The 20,394-nt window shown below is 34.2% G+C and overlaps 1 protein-coding gene across 8 annotated transcripts in view; it reads right to left on the bottom strand.

Moving 5' to 3' along the window:
- The window catches only part of DMXL2 (Dmx like 2), a 132,333-nt gene that overhangs the window by 96,011 nt on the left and 15,928 nt on the right, over positions 1–20,394 (bottom strand). For all 8 annotated transcript variants that reach the window (XM_031453059.2, XM_031453061.2, XM_031453060.2 and 5 more), the window contains exons 2-6: positions 12,365–12,490; positions 9,859–9,930; positions 7,077–7,155; positions 6,109–6,244; positions 5,363–5,429 (exon numbers count right to left, since the gene is read on the bottom strand). In XM_031453059.2, the coding sequence (XP_031308919.1) occupies positions 5,363–5,429; positions 6,109–6,244; positions 7,077–7,155; positions 9,859–9,930; positions 12,365–12,490 (480 nt within the window). The remainder of the gene's footprint in view (positions 1–5,362; positions 5,430–6,108; positions 6,245–7,076; positions 7,156–9,858; positions 9,931–12,364; positions 12,491–20,394) is intronic.

Genomic DNA, 20,394 nt, shown 5'->3' with positions numbered 1-20,394 from the left:
ATGAAATGAAAGAAACTTGTGGGATAAAGCTAAGCTCAGAGGAAAATCTAGTGTTAAACATATATATACTTAAAAAAAGGCTGAACATTCATCTCAAAAAGTTTTGGGGAGAAAAAAAAAACCAGAACAACCAAACAGAAATTAATAAAAGAACAGATATACAAAACCAAAAGTCAGTTTTCTGAAAAGATTTATAAAATTCATTGACCCTTAGTGCGATGAATCAAGAAAAAAAGAGAGGAAGCACAATCAATATCAAAAATGAAAAAAAATCATCACATGTGAATTATAGACATTAAAAAGATAACATGTTTCGCACAACTTTATATCAATAAATTTGAAAATTTAGATAAAACTGGCAAATTCTAGATAAATATAACTAATCAAACCTGACATAAAAAAGAAATAAATCTAAATAGCCCTCCAACTATTTTAAAAATTGAATTCTACAAAGAAAACTCCTGGTCCAGATAGCTTCACTAGCAAATATTTAAGAAGAAAACCGCACTGATTTTGCACAAACTCCTTCTACAGAGTAGATAAAGAGAACTTTCTAACCCCATTTTATGAGGCCAGCATGACTTTGATATCAGAATCTGTCAAGGACATTACAGGCATACCTCAGAGATACTGGGGTTCAGTTCCAGACACTGCACTAAAACAAATACTATTGCAATAAAGGGAGTTGCACGAATTTTTTGGTTTCCCAGCACATATAAAAGTTACATTTACACTATAATTAAGTAGTCTATTAAGTGTGCAGTAATTGCATTACATCTTCAAAAAATGTACATACTTTAACTTAAAAATACTTTATTGCTAAAAAATGCTAACCATCATCTGACAATACAGGGTTGTCACAAACCTTCAATTTGAAGGAAAAAAAAAAAAAGGGACCTGCAAAGCACAATAAAACTAGGTATGCCTACACAAAAAAGGAAAAATTATTTCCAAATCTCACTCTAACACATAGATCACATAAATCTGAAACAAAATATTAGCAAAGCAAATCCAGCAGGGATATCACATTACAGTGAAGTTGGGATTATTCCAGAAACACAAAGTTTATTTAACACCTGAAAATACGTCCATTTATTTCATTTTATTAAGAGAGAAAACAGGGGGAGGGTATAGCTTAGTGGTAGAGTGCATGCTTAGCATGCCCGAGGTCCTGGGTTCAATCCCCAGCACCTCCACTAACAATAAAATAAATTTGAAAAAATAAGAAAATAATGATAATATCCTTAGATGCAGAAAAAGTATTTGCTAAGATCTAACATCATTTGTGATTAAAAATAAAATTCTAGCAATCTACAAATAAGGAAACTTCCTTTATCTGAAAAACAGTATCTACAGTAAACATCTACAGTAAATATATTGAATGGTGACACAATGAAGGGTATCCTTTTGAGATTGGGAACAAGAAAAGGATACCTACTCTCACCACCTTTATTCAGTACTATAATAGAGGCCCTAAATACTTCAGTAAAAAAAAGAAAAAGATATAAAACACTTAAGACTTAGAAAAGATGAAATAAAACTGTCGTTATTCACAAATAACTGAATTATGCACACAGAAAATCTGACAGGGTCTACAGAGGACTTGTTAGAATTAATGAATTTATTAAGATTGCTAGGTATAAACCCAAAATACAAAAATTAATTACCTTTCTATATACCAGTAACAATTATAAAATGAAAGTTATATAATGATAGCATTTATAACAACATCAAATATACCAAATACCGAGGCATGAATCTAACATATTTAGGACCTCTATGTAGAAAATTATAAAACATTACTGAGAGAAATAAAAAGATCTAAAATAAATGAAGGGTTATGTCATGTTCACAGATGGGAAGACTCAATTGTAAAGACGTCAATTCTCCCAAAACAGACCTATGGAATAAACGAAATACCAATCAAAATCACAGGAGGTTTTTTGTTTGTTTTGTAAAATTTATCACGCTCATTCTAAAATATATATGGAAATACAACGGGCCAAAAATAGTCACGATAATCTGAAAAAAGAAAACCAAAAAGGCAGGACTTGCTCTACCAGATATCAAGATAATTTAAAAGTTCTAACAACTAAGGTGGCATTGGCACAAGGAAAGACCAATGGACTAGAGAAAAGAACCCAGAAAAAGATCCACACTAGTACAGACATTCAATTTTGACAAAAGTGGCAATACTGAGCAATGGAGAAAGAAAAGGCTTTCCAACGAACTATGCTGGACAGCTGGATATCCACACAGAAAAAATGAAACCTGACCTCTTCCTCAAACCATACCTAAAAATTATTCCACAAAAATTTTAGACCCTAAATGTAGAAGACAAAAGATAAAATGTCCAGACTCTAAACTAGAAGTTCTGAAGTATTCTGACCCAAGGTGCCTGTGGATAGAATACAAGATAGAAAAAGTATTTTTGATACATCAACTGTATCTTCTCATGCCTTAGCAGTTTAGTGAGCCAGTTCCAACAGACAGCATTTACCTATCTTCACCTGAGCTTTCCAGGAACTGTTCATAAGTACAGAGAATTAATGCTCTTCCCTCAGCAGCCCTCAACCAAGGTGTGTGTCCGTGTGATGTGTGTAAAGAACACGTATGAGGAACACCATGTTGTGAGGAGCGCTAGCTCCCAGAGTTACCCAAAGATTTAAGCTTGTTCACCACCTGCATGATAATGTACCCTTTTTTAAGCACCTTCACTGACCTGCCTCAAATCCAGGATATTTCTTTATGATCACTCCCCATATTAATTACGTGTACGTGAATCCTTGTCTGGGGGTCTGCCTCTTGAGAAACCAAGAAAGCCAAGACCCAGAGTTACCATGAACTTGAGTTGGGGAAAACAATTACTTCTCTATTTTCATAACTGCTAACTGAAGGAAATGCTGAATTTCAGTTATGAATATCTTGCACATACCAACACACCCAAGTGATATTAGCAGTACTTACAACTTTGTCTCTAACAAATCAAAGATGTTTTAATATTACAAGACAGCTGCTGCAGATACCTCCAAACATTTTTTGCACTCCTCACTACTTTGAAATTGTTGGTTATTAGTTTACTACTAAACTGCAAACGATTGCAGTCTTTCTGCGTATAATGTTGTGCAGTCTTCCTGTCTATAATGTCATCAGCTGTTGAGCAACTACCTCTGTGCCAAGTACTCATTCAACCACAAAACAGTTGAGTGTTCTACAACTGAAGATTAACTCAAAGAGCTCTGGGTGAATTCTGATGTTCTTGGAAAACCTATCTTTGCCTCGTAAAGGATAACATGGAAGTTTTAATTCCACATCCAACAACTAAATACAATTAAATTTTAACTTGTGATTTTTAAATGTAATTTTTGTTACTTACTGTATTACCAAAAAAGTACATAAATGATATTATCACAAATTTACTTTTTAATATCTTGAAGCTATATTTCAATAACTATATGGTATCATTGTTATAAGTTCAAAACTATTCAAAAATAAACATATTATTTGGGAATTTATACATGTGAAACTATTTTTTTTTTTTTAAAGCAACAGAATGAAATAAAATTCAAGATTCCAACTGCCTGAGTGGGAAGGGAATGAGGAGATGCAAGAGGAAGATAAGGAACCTATTAGTTTTATGCCCTTGGTCTCAGTTGGGTACTGGGTACTTGTACACTTGTTTAATTATTATATCTTATATGTAAGTTTTACTTTTTTTATTCTTAAGAAATATTTTATAATTTGAAAAGGAACATTCATAGAGTGAAAAAAAAACTCTCAAAAATGAAAAATGTGATAGCATGGAAAAATTATTTCAAAGTTAAAGCTGAAAAATCCCCTGGAATTTAAAGCGAAAAATGAAGAGATAGAAAATGAGATGGGGGGATAAAAGTAAATTAGAGGACCGGTACAGAAGGATCCACATCTGAATAAAGGGGGATCCAGAAAGAGAGAAAAGAGAACACTAAGGGAAGGAAATAACACAAAAGAAATAATATAAAATAATCTCCCTGAACTGAAGGACACGAGTTTTCAGATTGAACCCACCAAACTGCTTGCATAAAAAAATTATCCGTTAGAGATATATACTAAAATAATTATAGATAACTGACCCATATCACGACATCTTGAGATGTCAAAACACCAGTGATAAAGGGAAGTTTTTTAAACCTCCATAAGCTGGAGCTGGGGGAGCATGGTCATACTGGCACTATACCTCTGAAACAGCAACAGTGGAAGCTAGAAGGCAATGGAACCATGACTTTAAAAATCCTCAAGGAAACTTATTTTCAACCCATTCGATGCCCAATCAAATCAAGCATGATAGAAGAAAGAATTGTTCAGACCTAAAGGACCTCAAAAAAATTTTTTTTTCAATTCTTCTTTTTGCAGAAAACTACTAGAGGATATCTCCATCAAAACAAGGAAAGAAGATAAATGATGCTAAGAAAAAGGAAAGTTAGCAAAGGAGAGAGGCAAAGAGACTCTCCCAAGGTTGGTAAAAGAAAATCCTAAAATGACAGCTCTACTATTTAAGACTTGGAGAACAACAAAGCCAGACTGGAGCAAAGAGAACCCACATTTCCAGGATAACTCCTGCGTGGGCTCATACTGTGACAAGATTCAAAGACTGTCAGAGGTACAGGGGATGGATGAGGTACAGAGAAAACTGAGCAAATAACAAAACAAACTAACACCAAAGTAATTCTTCCACGAAGAATTATTTTTCACACTTTTAATAATGTGAACAATTAAATACTGACTTACCCAAACATTATGAGATACCTATATCAGAAAGGCAGGAGGGAGGGAAGTGACTATGTGTACGTGCCAAGCGGAGGTGTGGTGGGGACATCAGCTAGAGAACTGATGTCTCAGCCACCATGGCACCAAGGCCAGAGATGACACATAAAACTGAAAGGGGAAAAAAAAATCAATGGGAACATAAACAAATTATTCAATAGGGAAAGAAACACCAAAGTATGCAATTTTATGAGCAACTGCCTCCAGGACACAGGAATTAGAGTGGGAAGAAGTAAGAGCTTCTTTTCACTGTGAATCTAGTAGTACTATTTTACTTTTTATAGTATGTATATATGCTGGGGGTTTTTTTAAGTTAATTTTTAAAAATCATAAGTTTTTGAAAAAGTCAAATAAAAACAAAAATAGCCATTATTTCCCAGGTGCCAACTATCCATGGAGAAGATACCAGATCTTTTACAAATACTATCACTACTCCTCAGGCCAGCTTCGTAATGTAGGATTTTCCCAACTGACAGATGAGAACACTGAAAATGAGAATGAACAAGAAACCTTTTTAATTGTTTTGCTTCTTCTGTTTATGTTTTGTTTGGTCGTTTACCTTTCCAGCGGTAGCAAAATATTCACCATCAGGGGACCATTCCATCAGATGTACAGATACTGAGGTTCTATAAAGACAGAGTTAAACTGTTAGCATTTTTAAAGTCTGGAATGCTGTCTATATAAACAGTCAAAATAAGATTTTCATATCATCAAAACAAGAGTGTTTTCAACTCTCTAAAAATAAGTATTTCACCTCCCTGAAAATATAAATGAATTCATTACAACAAATCCAAAGTTCACTTTGGGGATCCCAAGAAGAATACAATTAACATGCATAAATGATATCCCCATCTACATGCCCCACCCACATCCTAATGCAACGTTTCAAAAACTGAGCTCATCATCTTCCCTGGCTAGCTGGTCCCCTTCACATAATCCATATTGTTAATAGTACAGCCATCTTTCCACTTGCTAGAGTGGCTGGCAACTTTCACCACATCCTCCCTCTCCCTATCGCCATCCATATCTCATGCACTAATGAATAATTCCTACGTGGCAACCTTATCAGCCTAAGTCCTGAGGTTATTACTATGAAAATATTTTTGTCCCCTTTTTGTTAAACAATCAACTGGAGCACTGATTAAAGGATGGTATTATAATGGGTTTCACTTAGAAAAACTCTACTTTCTAGGCTTCTAAACGCAATGGTACCATCAAAAAATAAAGATCATTATGAAAGGGAACATATTTTAGGAAGTTTTTCTTTTTAAGTCAATGAACATAACAACAGAGTTAGACACTAACTTGCACTGCCAGATGCACTTCCAATCATTTAAAACAGGAAGAATTTTATTATCAATTTCTTCCTCTTCTTCCAGAATGTCACCTCCTGGAGGAGCCCACAACTGAATAGAATCAGTTGCTGTCAACAATCTGTTATCTGAAAATTAAAGAATGTTCTGATGAATAAGCAAGGATTATCTAGAGAAATGAATGCATATGTGGGCTTCTATTTAGGCCTATAAACTATTCTGTGAAAAATAAGCAATATTGTCTATGAAAAACACTTAACAGTCTATCCATTTAAAAGCTCTAAGAACCCACTAGACAAGAAAACTTGAGGGAAAATTGAGAACAAAAAAAGAAAAGCCCACCAGCAAAGAGCTACTGTGTATCACGAAAACCTTTTTTAAAAAAATATTATTTACAGTAAAAGTAGAATAACAAAACCATACCCCCAAAACTCTGATATATACAACAACAGAATATTCTCAGGATAGAAGACAAAACTAAAGATGAATGAAATCTGTTGTTCTACTTGAATATTAAAACTACCCTCATTAATTGTGAGTGTCAAAAGGGACAACAGCCATTACCATTAGAGGTTTCTGATCTTTCAATATCAAAGAATAATTTCCTGAAATTTATGAATAACAAAAGAAGACAGGGTTTTTGTGGTCTTGTTTTATCTCTGATTTTGTTTCTTAATAAATACACTAAGAGTAAAGCATAGCACATTAACTAAAGAAACAAATCATCAGTTTCTTGGAATAAAACATTCAAAAGCAAGAGGGAAAAAAACAGAACTAATAGTAAATTAGGCACTGTACAAAGCAGTGTATACAAAAAAGGAAGAAAGTACACTCATTGACTAGCCAAAAGAAAATACTATTGATCATTTTCATATTGTGGAAGACTATATCACATTGTAATCATACACTTAAAGCAAATATTTACTTTTTTTGTAATTTCTAAAAATAAGTACTAAATACCTTGAGGGTCCCATGCCAAATTGTATGTCACGGAACTCAAAAAGAACTGCCCAGTTTTAAGCCACTGACACTTGAGTTGCTGAAACATATAAGGAGAAAGAAAAAAATACAAACACTAACTACCATGTCGTCATTTTCTTCAACTTAAGTCTTTATGATCCGAATCAAAAAGGTAAGTATTTCACTATTATTTTCAAAATACTGTTTTTAAAACCATTTCCAACAGTTCCACTTACTATTCTACCATATCAAGCTAGGTGCCATGCCCAAACAAAGCTTGCCTCTCAGGCTTCCTTCTGCAAAATATAAAAACGTTCTTACATTTAGGGTATCCTTTCCTCTCTTCTCTGCCTGCAAACTCCTATGGTTATATCAAGATCGAACTAAATCATCACCTCTGCAGTGCAGCCTTTTCTGACATCCTGGCAATACTTAGAGCACTTTTTACATACATTTGACCAGTAAAACACTGGTCACATTGAATTATTTGTTTGTATGCTGACTCTCCGATTACACTCCAACTTTTCAAGGCAGGAATTATGCCACAATGAGCTTTGTGTCTTCAGTGTTGTAATGAGTGGTACGCAGGTACTTGATAAATGTTAGTAAGAACAGAATAAACACGCATCAGAAATAAGTGCAAATTATCGTAATCCTATGGAGTCAATATCTAAAATAAAACTAGATATACCTTCTAAAAAGTCAACAAATTTGAACTATATAATATATAAAATCCACAAACTTGACCTATATTTCATTTGAATAATTTCCATCCTTTTTTTTTTTTTTACTATTTTCATTCTAAAAGGTAGACAGAAGATTTAAAATTTAAAAGTCAAAGGCATTTGCCATGAAATACAGTATCTATGTAAAAAAAAGTTTAGCTATTTCTTTGCAGTAAACATAAAATGTTTTTTCGTGAAAGTATAATGCAACATAAAGCCATCTGAAGGCTTTTTATAGGCAAGTTATTCATTAACTGCTTGGTTAATTTAATAAATGGCAATTCCTTCTCTCATTGTATTTTTAAATATCTAATAATTAAATAATTTATTCAAAATTCCATAACTATCTGAGGGTAGAATTTTAAATTTTAGAAATTCAGGCAAAACCTGAATTTCAGTATCCAAAAATAATTTTATATTTTTTAATCAGGGAAAATGTTATGTTTTAAACACTACCACTGCTGACCAAACAAGCCACAATTATATTTTAAATATTGCTCAACAGACCTATTTTAAAGTAATAATTGAATCAATCCTAAAACTAGAAATATCCCTAATATTCTTTCTTTTAGTGTTTCTCAGAGTGTAATCTGTGGGCTAATTACACAGCAGAAATTTGGGGAGGCCTGGAATCCGAATTTTTAACATGTACTCTGGGTGATGCTTAAGTACTCTAAAATTTGATATCCATTTCATAATACGGGAAATACTATGATATAATTTGTACTTTGGGGGGTAACGTAAGAAGAAATATTCAAATATGTTTAATAAAAAATATCAAAACCACTTGTTTAACGCATTTAAATACAGTTTTTTAAATTACTGATAAATATGTCAAGATGGGAAATTGGCAGTTTTAACTATTTGTGATGTGGAGTTCTAATGCATGTAGTAATTTTTAAAGGGGTTAATAATTCTAGCCGTATAAGATTTTTTGAATATTAAGTAAGATAAAATATAATTCAGCACCTAGAATGAATCTGGATGGTTCTCAGTGTGATACATTAGACTACTTAGCTGGTAAGTGAATTTACCTAAGCTCTGAACTTCATTCAGCAAATACAATAGTTCAGTCATACATATACATACATATATTCATTTTCATATTCTTTTTCACTATAGGTTACTATAAGATACTGAATATAGTTCCCCGTGCTATACAGAAGAAACCTGTTGTTTACTTTATATACAATAGTTAATATTTGCAACAAATGGCAATTTTTAAAAGGGCAGTCAAGATAGATCCATTGACAAGGTATTACTGAGCAAGCACTTTAAGGATCTGCAGGAGCTGGCCCTCAGGCTATCTAGAGAAAGAATATTCCAGACAAAAGAACAACCAGTGCAAAGGCCCTAAGGTGGGAGAGTGACAGTGAAAATGCCAGTGTGACTGGAGTAACATCAGAGGGGACAAAAATTGTAGGAGACGAAAGACATGCTGTACAGCATAGGGAACTGTATTCAATTTCTTGTAATAACATATAATGGAAAGGAATCTGAAAAATATGTATGTATGTATGTACATGTATAATGGAATTGCTTTGCTGTATACCTGAAACTAACACTATAAATCAACTACACTTCAATTTTTTAAAAAATAGAAGATGAGCTCTGGGAAGTAATAAATGGGTGCTGGAGGGAAGAAAGGCTGTAGTCTATTCTAAGGCTTTGGGGCTTTAAATGTGAGAGAATATGGAGCCACTACAGAGCTTTTAGCAGAGGTTCATGATCTACTCTGTCGAGAACAAAGAGGCAAGGGGGACAGATATCAGACAAGAGACTAGTCCAGTAATCTAAATAAGAAATAATAGTTCAACTGAGGTAGATCCCAATTAATAAGGTGAATCTCAATTAGCAATATTCTAAAAAACCGAGTTTCTAAAAGGCCTAGGAGTATATTCCTAGTGAATGTACAAGATCTTACCATAAAGCATCAGACTAACTTCACACCGATACTTTAGACCACCTTCAGCACCAGCTCCTAAGGAGCTCTTTATTGCCATCAACTGGATTCTAAAGTCAATCCTGAAAGTATTCTACAATCATTTAATACTTACACAATTTCTCTTGTGAGAATTTATGCCCAAGGGCTCAAAAATACAAACGGCATTACCATACGAAGCTGCAATCTAAAAAAGAGTGAACAAAGCATTAATATTTAGGAAAAGAGAAGATCAAGATAACCTCTTTTTCACAATAATGTATAAACTGATTACATATAATACAATCCCAATGCAGTACTCATGGTTTATTCTCTTCCATAAATATAACTGGAAAAGTACTGGACTTAAGAAAATCTCTTCTCTGTTATCAAAAATTCAGCAGGCTTTATTTTACATATCAAATACAAGGCCGATCTATTCAAAGAAAACATCCTTTTCTATAAAATTTTCATTTTTTAATATAGAAACCACTTTCTTAACAAAGACGCATTTCAATGGTACATCTGTCAGAAGCTTTATAATCCAGTGAAAATACAAAAAACCATGAGAAGTACGGAAAGACATCAAAGGGTAACAGGTATTTAAAATACATCAAATAAAATGACATTAACTACACCATCAAACAAAAAATAACAATTGCAAGAACCATGTAGAAGAAGGAATGGAGAAAACAGACTAAGGAGAAACCAGAGAGACAGCTACTGCAATTGGGGAAAAAAGAGCTGAAGCAGGCATCTCCAGTGGACTTAAGCTAAGGACTCTGTTCCACGTCACATACTTAATGAGAAGAAGCATAAATCCGTAGGAGCTCCTAGGACCCACCAAGCCTGCTTTCCAATAACTCCTTGAAAGCCAGTTCCCAGTTTATCCTCCTCTTAGCAAGAGGGAATCAACTATAAGGAACAAACCAAAAACCATCCCTTCTGACACCTCTGGACCTACAGTTTAACTTACTAAGCTAAATTAGGTATCTGTGCTTTTAAGGCCAGCCAGAAAGGTCTGTTGTGATTGCAGGGCACTCTGATGCAAAAAAAGTGACTTTGTTACTTAATATTTAATATTCTTTTCCAGAAAAAGCTTTTACTCTACAGTGGTAGGAGGGAAGCTACTTTAAATGCCTGGCTGAGGTCACACTTAGGTAAAAAGTGTTACGTTTGATCACATTCAACATGTCAATGAATGAATGAATAATTATAACTGGTTAACACAAAATCATAAACGTGAGAGTAATCATCAAAAGGACTGCTGATGAAGGAAACAAATGAAGACGGTGGTAAAAGACAATGAATCAGAGTTTTCACAATCTTGGCTTCTTTTTTTCCCCCCTCCACAATCTTGGCCTCTTTACCTTCAACCAGGTAAGAAAATGTAGAAATAGTTACAAACACCAAGGTCTTCTATATTAAAAAAAAAAAAATTTTGCTCCCAGAAAATTTGTTGATTGTGATTATTACCAGTACATAAATAATTTATTAAAATGCATCTCTGACAACTCTAGGCAGGTTTAAAGCTACCTTGTTTGGCAGAGGGCGATGAGCAATGAAAAATTAATGAGAGGAACTTGACACTCCCAGTGTTTTCTAAAGGGTAAGCAATGCTTAGGGAAAAAAATTAGGGAGAAAAAAATCAGAAAAGCAAGAAATAGTATCAGAAAACAACAGGAAATTCAATGTTTCAATACTATGTCAGTTTTATCACTGGACTGTCATGTAGTGACACACCCAAATATTCAAGCTTGATACAGGCAGCAGGGTAGAGCAGTAGAAACGGTGAGAAAAAAATGAAAAAAAAATGGTAAAAAAAAAAATCATAATTTACTATTTGGCATAAATTTGCAAGATTACTATTTATCACCATGAATATTCTGATTTAACATAGTCTTGATAAAATATGGCATTATTTAGTAAAGAACAATTTCTAGAACACTAAGACTTTACATTATTACAGGAAAAACATCACTTTTATATTCCCGTGGAGACATTCAATATGCTACACAACATGAGCCTTAATGAAATGCTAGAATACACAGCAAATATGCCATATTTACATATAACCAAAATCTGAATGTATATTATGAGAAACATAGTGTGAAATTTGAATTATTTTAAAATAAACCCTCTGTTTAAAGTCTGAATGAATGAACTTTAAGATTCTTCAAACAACAGTTTCATTAACAGAAACTTACAAAGCACCTGTTATATGACAAATATTATATTAGATACTAACAACATGCTACATTTCTTGATAAAAATTTGATGTTATTATAATTTAGAAGAGATAACATGTGCTAGGTAGGGAAGATATAAATTTTCTTCCCTGCTATTGGCTTAATAGCTGCTAAAGTTATCAGCTGTCAGAGAGTACCAGTATGCACCGGATTGTGAAGCCGGCAGATCTTTCAAGACAGTATATACATGCAGAACAATTAGTTATCACATTATTAGCTTAATGGCTCTTTACAATTTGTACAGAAACATATTATTTTACCCCTACTATTAATAGCCACCTAAGCAAGGTATATTAATTAGAAATTGTAAGCCTTGTATAAAAGGATAAGAATATTCTGAGATTATTAAACACATTAAAAGATGACATTTAATAAAGTAAATAAATCTCTTACTCTTCCATGTTGGTTAGAACACTCCACACAGCTGACTTGGATGTTTCCATGCTTAGCACCAGGAATGATCTGCACACATTCAAAGTCATTTGCCAGAATAACAATATCACAGCCTGATCCATATGCCTAAAAAGAAAAGTTTTACAATATGTAAGATATGTACCTTGTGAACGAATACTGGTTTATCTTTGTTTTTGCTGCCATTGTAAAACATACTGTGACACATTTTACAAAAAGTTAATGCAAAAATATTAAAAAATACCAATTTCCAAATAAAACATTAAAGATCACATCAAAAAAAAAAAAGACTGACGGCACCCCAAGCATTATCATTCAACAACTGGAAACAGGAAAAGAGTTTTTTTTCCTCCCAGGTCTTCAACACTACAGACTCCATCTGTTTAGAGTTTCTCTCTGAAGCTCGTCTTAAACCCCAAAGAATAAAACCTCCATCTGAAAGTAATAAGGCACTGAGGGCTGCAGTGGTGCTCCCAGGGTTCAAACCAAGCTTAAGGAAGATCAAGAGAGAAATCAGATGCATTTTCCAATACAATTCCACATGGCTTAAAGAGCTGGGACATGAACCCCCGAGGCAGAATTACATGCACTAAAGCAAAGACTAAAACGTAACTCAACTGCCTAAGTGAATCCATCATGAAGCCTGCCTGCCCTCTCCCCTCAACCTTGCCAGGCACGAGGAAGAGAGGAAACCAACCCCAAGTGCTTTTGATCGTGTACTCACTCGCTCCCTCCCTCCCTCCCTCCCCTCCCTCTCTCTCTCTCACACACGCACACACGTTAAATAAAATAAACAATAAACTAATTTATTTTATATAATGTGGCAAATACTTGGACATTTATGGAAAACGAAACACAAAATTAAGTTCCTGGAAAACTCCCTTGTTCAACATAACTATACTGAGTAAAACCACATATTTCTTCCTATTACCACACTTCTTGGTTTATGTTATTCCTGTTTTGCAATTTTGTGAATTTCAAGATAACATTAATGGGCAGAGGATGGGGACATTTTTCTTTTTCTGCCAAACTCAACTTATGATTAAATACTCAAAACAACTTAACAATGTAATTCTCAAATGAAAAATTCCCAAAGAAAGCAACATATAAAATTTATGAGGAGGTGTTTTCCCCCCACTATTTTTCTACAGCCTTAAGCAATATGGTCACGTCCTACAAAACAGATATCCAATAGCCAGGGCTGACATGTGATGACATCAAGTCAGTGAGGTCCACATATGGCTGCTAGTGAAAGAGGGAACTAAAAGTAAAGACCAGAGAGGAAGACAGACGCTACTTTTACTTGTTACTAAAACTTCCAATGTCACCAGAATCCTGCCGTAACTACCATAACCATCTTCAACCAAAAGAAAAACAAAGACAGAATTTTAAGCAAGGGAAATAGAGAAAAAAAATCACATCCAGGAGGAAATAACCACTTATATTCTTACAGACAAGGCAGATTTGCCATACTATGCTATGCATTCAAGAAGGCTAAACTGATTGGGAACTGACTGAAGAAATGTTTGTGTCATCACACTGATCTTTCATTGAAATAACAAAAATAATCTTACCCCCTACCAAAAAAAAAACTGTACCCTTGAACAACATTTCACAATTTCCAAAGTGCTTTTACAGCATTATCTCAGCAAAGTGGACTGATGGTAAGGGCATAAACTTTATCTAGTTGGGAATCACCACATGCAGGGTTTTCCATGTTGGTTCTGCAATACTGTCATCTTACGCAAGTTATTTAAGCTCTCTGAGCATTTCCTTGTGGTAAAATGGAAGAAATAATACTTACCTCTTAGGATGATTGTGAGAATCAAAAGAGAAAATCTATTTACATAGTGTTTAGCACACATCACTCATTAAAGAAACAAAACAGGGCACGATGCCCCCAAGCCTGGGCTAGCAACTGGGAATACAAAAACACAAGATGTAGCCCCAGTGAGTCTAATGGGGGAGACAACCAAGTAAATAACCAATCACAACTAAAATGACCATCTGCCATGACAGAGACATCTACAAGTTACGAGCAGAAAACAGAAGGTACTCAGGAAATGTTAACATCCTCGTAGTTACAGGGAAAGAGTCTGAGATCATTGACAACTGTTGACAGATATGTCTAAATTCAAAAAAGTAAAGCACTGATGAATTAAGAGGTACTAAGCCTGTTGAGAGGTTTATCTTATAACAAGGTGTTGTAGTCTAATTTAACAAGAATACTCTACCAGTAGTGTTACTGTTAAACTCCCACCTCTCCCTGAGAGTTTTGATTCATGTAAATATAGGGCATGTGCACTAAGAGTTAGAAAAATAATTATGAGAAAGTGGTGCCATTTACTGAACGCCTACTGGGTATCAAGTTAATATACTATGCATTCTATATCCCTGGTCTTTTTTTCAAGACTGCAATGATCCTAGAGTTGGTTACTCATCCATCCCATTTAATACAAGGAAATGGAAGTTCACAGGATTTAATCAATCCTAAATCACAAGGTAAATAAACACTGGGATGCAAATTCAAATCGTTTCATACACTTCACTAATGGCCATCTTCTCTCATTTTGTTTTCTATTGCTTAAATTTTTGTTTTTCTTATTAATTACATAAACTCATCTAAATTCTTCATTTCTGCTGTGATCTCTGTTCTACAAACAAAAAGGTTAAGAGAATACAGGGTTCTCTGGGCTTTGATGGTTACTTTGTTGGATCAAGTTATCTTCAGGAAGTAGTCTTAAGAGGCCAAGGTCAACCTATGAAAAAAACTTAAAACCAAGAAAACAAAGGACAGATTAACAAAAATTTCCCAAGAAAACACCCTTTCCCTCTTTGAATCTTAGTCACTTAAAATCCTAAATGCTTATGACACTCTCAGAATTAAAAATTAACTTCTAAAATGGACAAATAGGTTTCCTTATTGAATGGGTCCCTTACTAAGCTAGAACTCATATACTACTTATCCATTAAAGTGAAATAAAATCATTTTAAATGTTTAATTTTGATGTTTTCAGTGACAAGATTTTTCTTTTTTTATAGAGGGAAATAACTTCTAAATTTTAAAACTAAATAGGAAAATTAAGTCACCTTCTTGGCCTTGACCATCCCTCATTCCCAAGGAACACTTAACAGTTACCTACCAACCCTTCCTGAAATGTTTAGTGTACACACAAGTGTATCTACGTATAAATCTTTCTTTTAGTACATAAAGGGAGTAAGTTACACACAATTCTGCAAATTATTTTCCTCTTAATTAACAATGTATCTGGAAAACTTTCCAAACCCCACAGAATGAATTATTTCACTGGTCTGAATAGTTGCATATTACTTCATTCTGTGGCTCTGCCACAGTTAATTTCAGTTGTTTCCAGTCTTTTACTACTACAAAAAAAAAATGCTTCAATGAAGATCTTTGTGTATATAATATTATGTATATTATATACAAGTATACCCATAAGACAAATTCTAAGACATAATTTGCTGGGTCAGTGACTAAAATTTATAACTACTTCAGACTGCCCTTCAAAAACATCACACCCCCAGGTATATAAAAAGTACCTGTTTCTCCATTTCATCACTAATCCTGATCATTACCAAATGTTTTAATCTTTCTAATCCAACAACACCTGTCATCTCCTTGTTTTAATTTTTATTTTTATTAGGAATATCTTTTCATATGTTTATCAGTTATTTATATTTTTCCTCTGCAAACTGACTAGTCATGTTACTGGCCCATTTTTCAACTGGGCCTTCAGTCTTAATGTTCTAAACGATTTGTAAGAGCTCTTTATAGAACTCACCCTTTGTCATACATAGCCAACAAGTTTTTTTTTTTTTAAACAAAGTGCCTGAACTGAAGATATATAAAGGCACAAACATATTAAGGAAAGGATAACATTTTTCACTTGAGATAATATATTTATATAATACATAATTCCAATTTTTAAAGTTTTATAAGAAGATCATAATAGGCCAAGGACTATTTTAAAACCCTAATTTATGGATTACCAGGAAACTATAGATTTATGCATAAAAAATACACATTCTTGACTTAATGAGAATTCTCAAAATGAAATTTAAGTCTACAAAATAAAAGCACTTATTATCAGCAACATATTCAATCAGCCTCATTTGTCTGTCTGCAAGTTTCCACCTAATCAGACCCTTACTATTATCAATTACTGCCTACCACAACCACCAGCCAAAGTGAATAAGCCTCCTGTCACTCAGATACAGGTCCACACAACAGTTAGAAAAGGGGGAGAGGGCAGTATTTGAAAAGAAGCTCTTCTTTCCACATGACTAAGAACACACTTTCCTGATACGATTCAATCATTCTAACAGTCTAAAGTTCATTCGAAAATGCTGAACAAGCAAAATAAATAAGGAAGAAACTAAATATTATGCAAAAAGCTTGGAATAAAAAAACTAATCTATGTCAATAATGGGTGAAACAATGTCAGAAATAATCTACTAATGACTACTTGAATGGTAACCAAAGGGACTGTACTTCTTAGAAATAATTCACACCAGGAAATGCAAACTTAACACACTACTTATAAGTAACAGTAGAAAAAAGCAAAGCTGAGAGTGGTATGCTGAGTGAGATGTAAAACAAAGCTTAATAATATGTAAAAACAAAAATCTATGGCCAGAGAAGAAGAAAAAAATTAAAGAAAATCCTGCAAGTGGGATTAAGTGGTAAGAGACAAAATGATGTTTTGTTTTAATTTCCTAACAACCCCAAAGAAGCAAATGATCTGGAAGTAGAACTTTAATTGAAATTGAAACTTTATACAATAGCTATTTTTAATATTAATCAAAAAAACTTGCCAATTTTGATAATTTACTAACAAGATGGAGCTACAAAAACTTCTAAATAGTAAGATTAAAAGAAACAAACAGCTGCAGTCCAAACTAAGCATATTTCTATACCCCTGAATAAAGAATAAACACGTTTTTTTAATTTACTGATGCTAGTACCAACTGAAAGGAAAATGAGACCTTGAGAAGAAAAATATGCAATAACTAATTAACTTATTCTAATTAATCGCCACAAAACCAGCTCTATCTCCAGCTTGCCTGCATTCTTAAAAGGTAGGTATGGAAGTGAAAACCAAAAATCATCTTCTCTTATAAATAACTATTTTATGTCAGTGCTAAGAATAAACCATTTAAAGTATTAGTTATCAAAAATGTACAAAGGACATAATAGTAACACTGGTAAAAATAAGCCCCATGGAGGGGCCTGCACATATAAAAACCGAGTCACCTTTCAGCCCCAAATTTGTTCTCTCCAGTACTTACAGTACAAAATAATTTGCCTCATAGAGAATAATGAAGTAAAATACTCTCTTTTAAAATGGCTATCTCTGAAGAAATAGAATGAACATTTTGGGGACCTTAAATTATTAGAAATAGAGAAATAAGTACCCCAAATTGTTTCTTAATTTGTTTTTAATACATTTTCCATTTGAAAGAACCTTAAAGTTAACAGTAAGTTACGTAGCAATATTAATATGTAATGTTTATGACAACTTTCACTGTAACTACTGGACATTTCCAGGAAATTATTTAACCTAAACATTGATACTTTGCAGGAAATGATCCTGATAGTGTTCAAAAAAAATTTTCCCAAATAATATTATTCAACTATTAAATGGTAATTAAACTTCCAGTCCTTCAATATGGTGCAAAGAGTATATTCCTGAGAATCCAGAGGTGCTAACACTGACTATAACAAATGGGCAAATCAGTCTCTCCACATACAGATCTTTCCTCCATCAGTCAAATGAACATTGTGATTAGATCACTTCTAAGACCCCTTTTCAACTTTTAAACCGTGAGTCTGTTAAGTGTACACAAACTTGCCTCAAAGTCCTGATAAAAAGATTGAATAATTCAGTGTGCGCTATTTTCCACAGAACCTTAGCTAAATGTTCTGTATCTTCTGACATTCCCCTACTCACAGCTGACAGGATGCAAGGATGGTACAAGACAATGACCAGCGGCTAACAGCCAGCTGAAAAAGATGAGCTACGCCAATCAAAGTCTACTCTGGGGAATTGAAGCCAAAAAAGCCAGAGTTAGCGGGCAGAGTTGAGCTGAAAGTCATACATGTTCAGGAATAAGACAGCCAGTAAGAATCACGTGCAACTTGAAACTGAAACCACCAATTTGAGAAGCAACTGGATCAGACATCCAAAAATAAGAAAGAATTCATGAGAAAACAAGTATATAAAATCTCTAAGAGAAGGCAGTTTGATTCTACCAGTTTTTCGGTTCTACTGTCAAGTCCAGTCGCCCTTCCTTGATGGTGCTTTGTGTATACTGAAACAAACCTTGCTCTTACTTCAGTTCATCTGTCCCTTGCCCCAGCTGAAACTAACACTGGTACAAGGATTGAGGATATTCAAAGCAGAGCTTCAAGGAACAGGTGCAACTGTTGCCCATGATATTACAGCAATAGCAATGAGGGTGCTAGGATGGAAAGCCAGCAAAAAAGGATGTATGACAGAGACAGTAACTAAAGAGTATGATCCCTTGGGACCCAGAATACGCACTTAGAGAGACTAGGGCTTTGGCACACTGGATAGCCGAATGCACTTTTTCAGCCTTAAACAGCCATAGGAAAAAGCAATAAGCAAGAGCATGATACACCTGTCACTCTGATACACTATTGCAGCATAAAACCACCTGACTTTCCTGGAAAACAATGTGGTAGCATGAATTAAGAGACTCTAAAAAGATTTAAGTCTTTTGATTTATTATGTCTATTTCTAGGACTGTAGCCTAAGAAAACATTCAGACACACAAGCAAACATTACACCCAGTACCAAGATGTTCACTGCAGCATTAAAGTAATTTTGAAAATGGAAACAATCTAAACATCCCGTAACAGAAAAATTATGCTTTTTTCATGTCAAGAGTGTTGTCCATCTGACTCACAGACGTTTCAAGGCAAAACTGTCCCACCCACAGTACTTCTGAAAGGGCAGCCTTGGCAGACCAAATGACCAATACTCACTGCATGTATCTGACTGGACCAGGGTTTGACACTTGATTCCCAAGACCAAGCAATTTTTTTAACATTTTTTATTGAAGTTATAGTCATTTTACAATGTTGTGTGTATTCCAGTGTAGAGCACAATTTTTCAGTTATACACGAACATACATATATTCATTGTTACTTTTTTTTCGCTGTGAGCTACCATAAGATCTTGTATATATTTTCCTGTGCTATACAGTATAATCTTGTTTATCTATTCTACATTTTGAAATCCCAGTCTGTCCCTTCCCATACCCCGCCCCCTTGGCAACCACAAGTTTGTATTCTATGTCTGTCAGTCTGTTTCTGTTTTGTATTTATGTTTTGTTTTGTTTTTTAGATTCCACATATGAGCGATCTCATATGGTATTTTTCTTTCTCTTTCTGGCTTACTTCACTTAGAATTACATTCTCCAGGGCCATCCATGTTTCTGCAAATGGCGTTATGTTGTCGGTTTTTATGGCTGAATAGTATTCCATTATATAAATATACCACCTCTTCTTTATCCAGTCATCTGTTGATGGACATTTAGGCTGTTTCCATGTCTTGGCTATTGTAAATAGTGCTGCTATGAACATTGGGGTGCAGGTGTCTTTTTGAACTTGGGTTCCTTCTGGATATATGCCCAGGAGCTGGATTCCTGGGTCATATGGTAAGTCTATTTCTAGTCTTTGGAGGAATCTCCATACTGTTTTCCATAGTGGCTGCACCAAACTGCATTTCCACCAGCAGTGTAGGAGGGTTCCCTTTTCTCCACAGCCTCTCCAGCATTTGTCATTTGTAGACTTTTGAATGACATTCTGACTGGTGAGGTGATACCTCATTGTAGTTTTGATTTGCATTTCTCTGATAATTAGTGATACTGAGCATTTTTTCATCCAAGACCAAGAAATTTTAATACCAAAAGCTATAGGCTGGCCAGCAATCTATGATGTGGCCTGGCTTTAAAGTCAGCTGAGT

This window comes from Camelus dromedarius, chromosome 5 (genome assembly GCF_036321535.1).
Source record: "Camelus dromedarius isolate mCamDro1 chromosome 5, mCamDro1.pat, whole genome shotgun sequence".
Classification (NCBI taxonomy): Eukaryota; Metazoa; Chordata; class Mammalia; order Artiodactyla; family Camelidae; genus Camelus; species Camelus dromedarius.
Note: the sequence above shows the minus strand (reverse complement) of the source record. Positions and strands in the feature narration are given on the sequence as shown.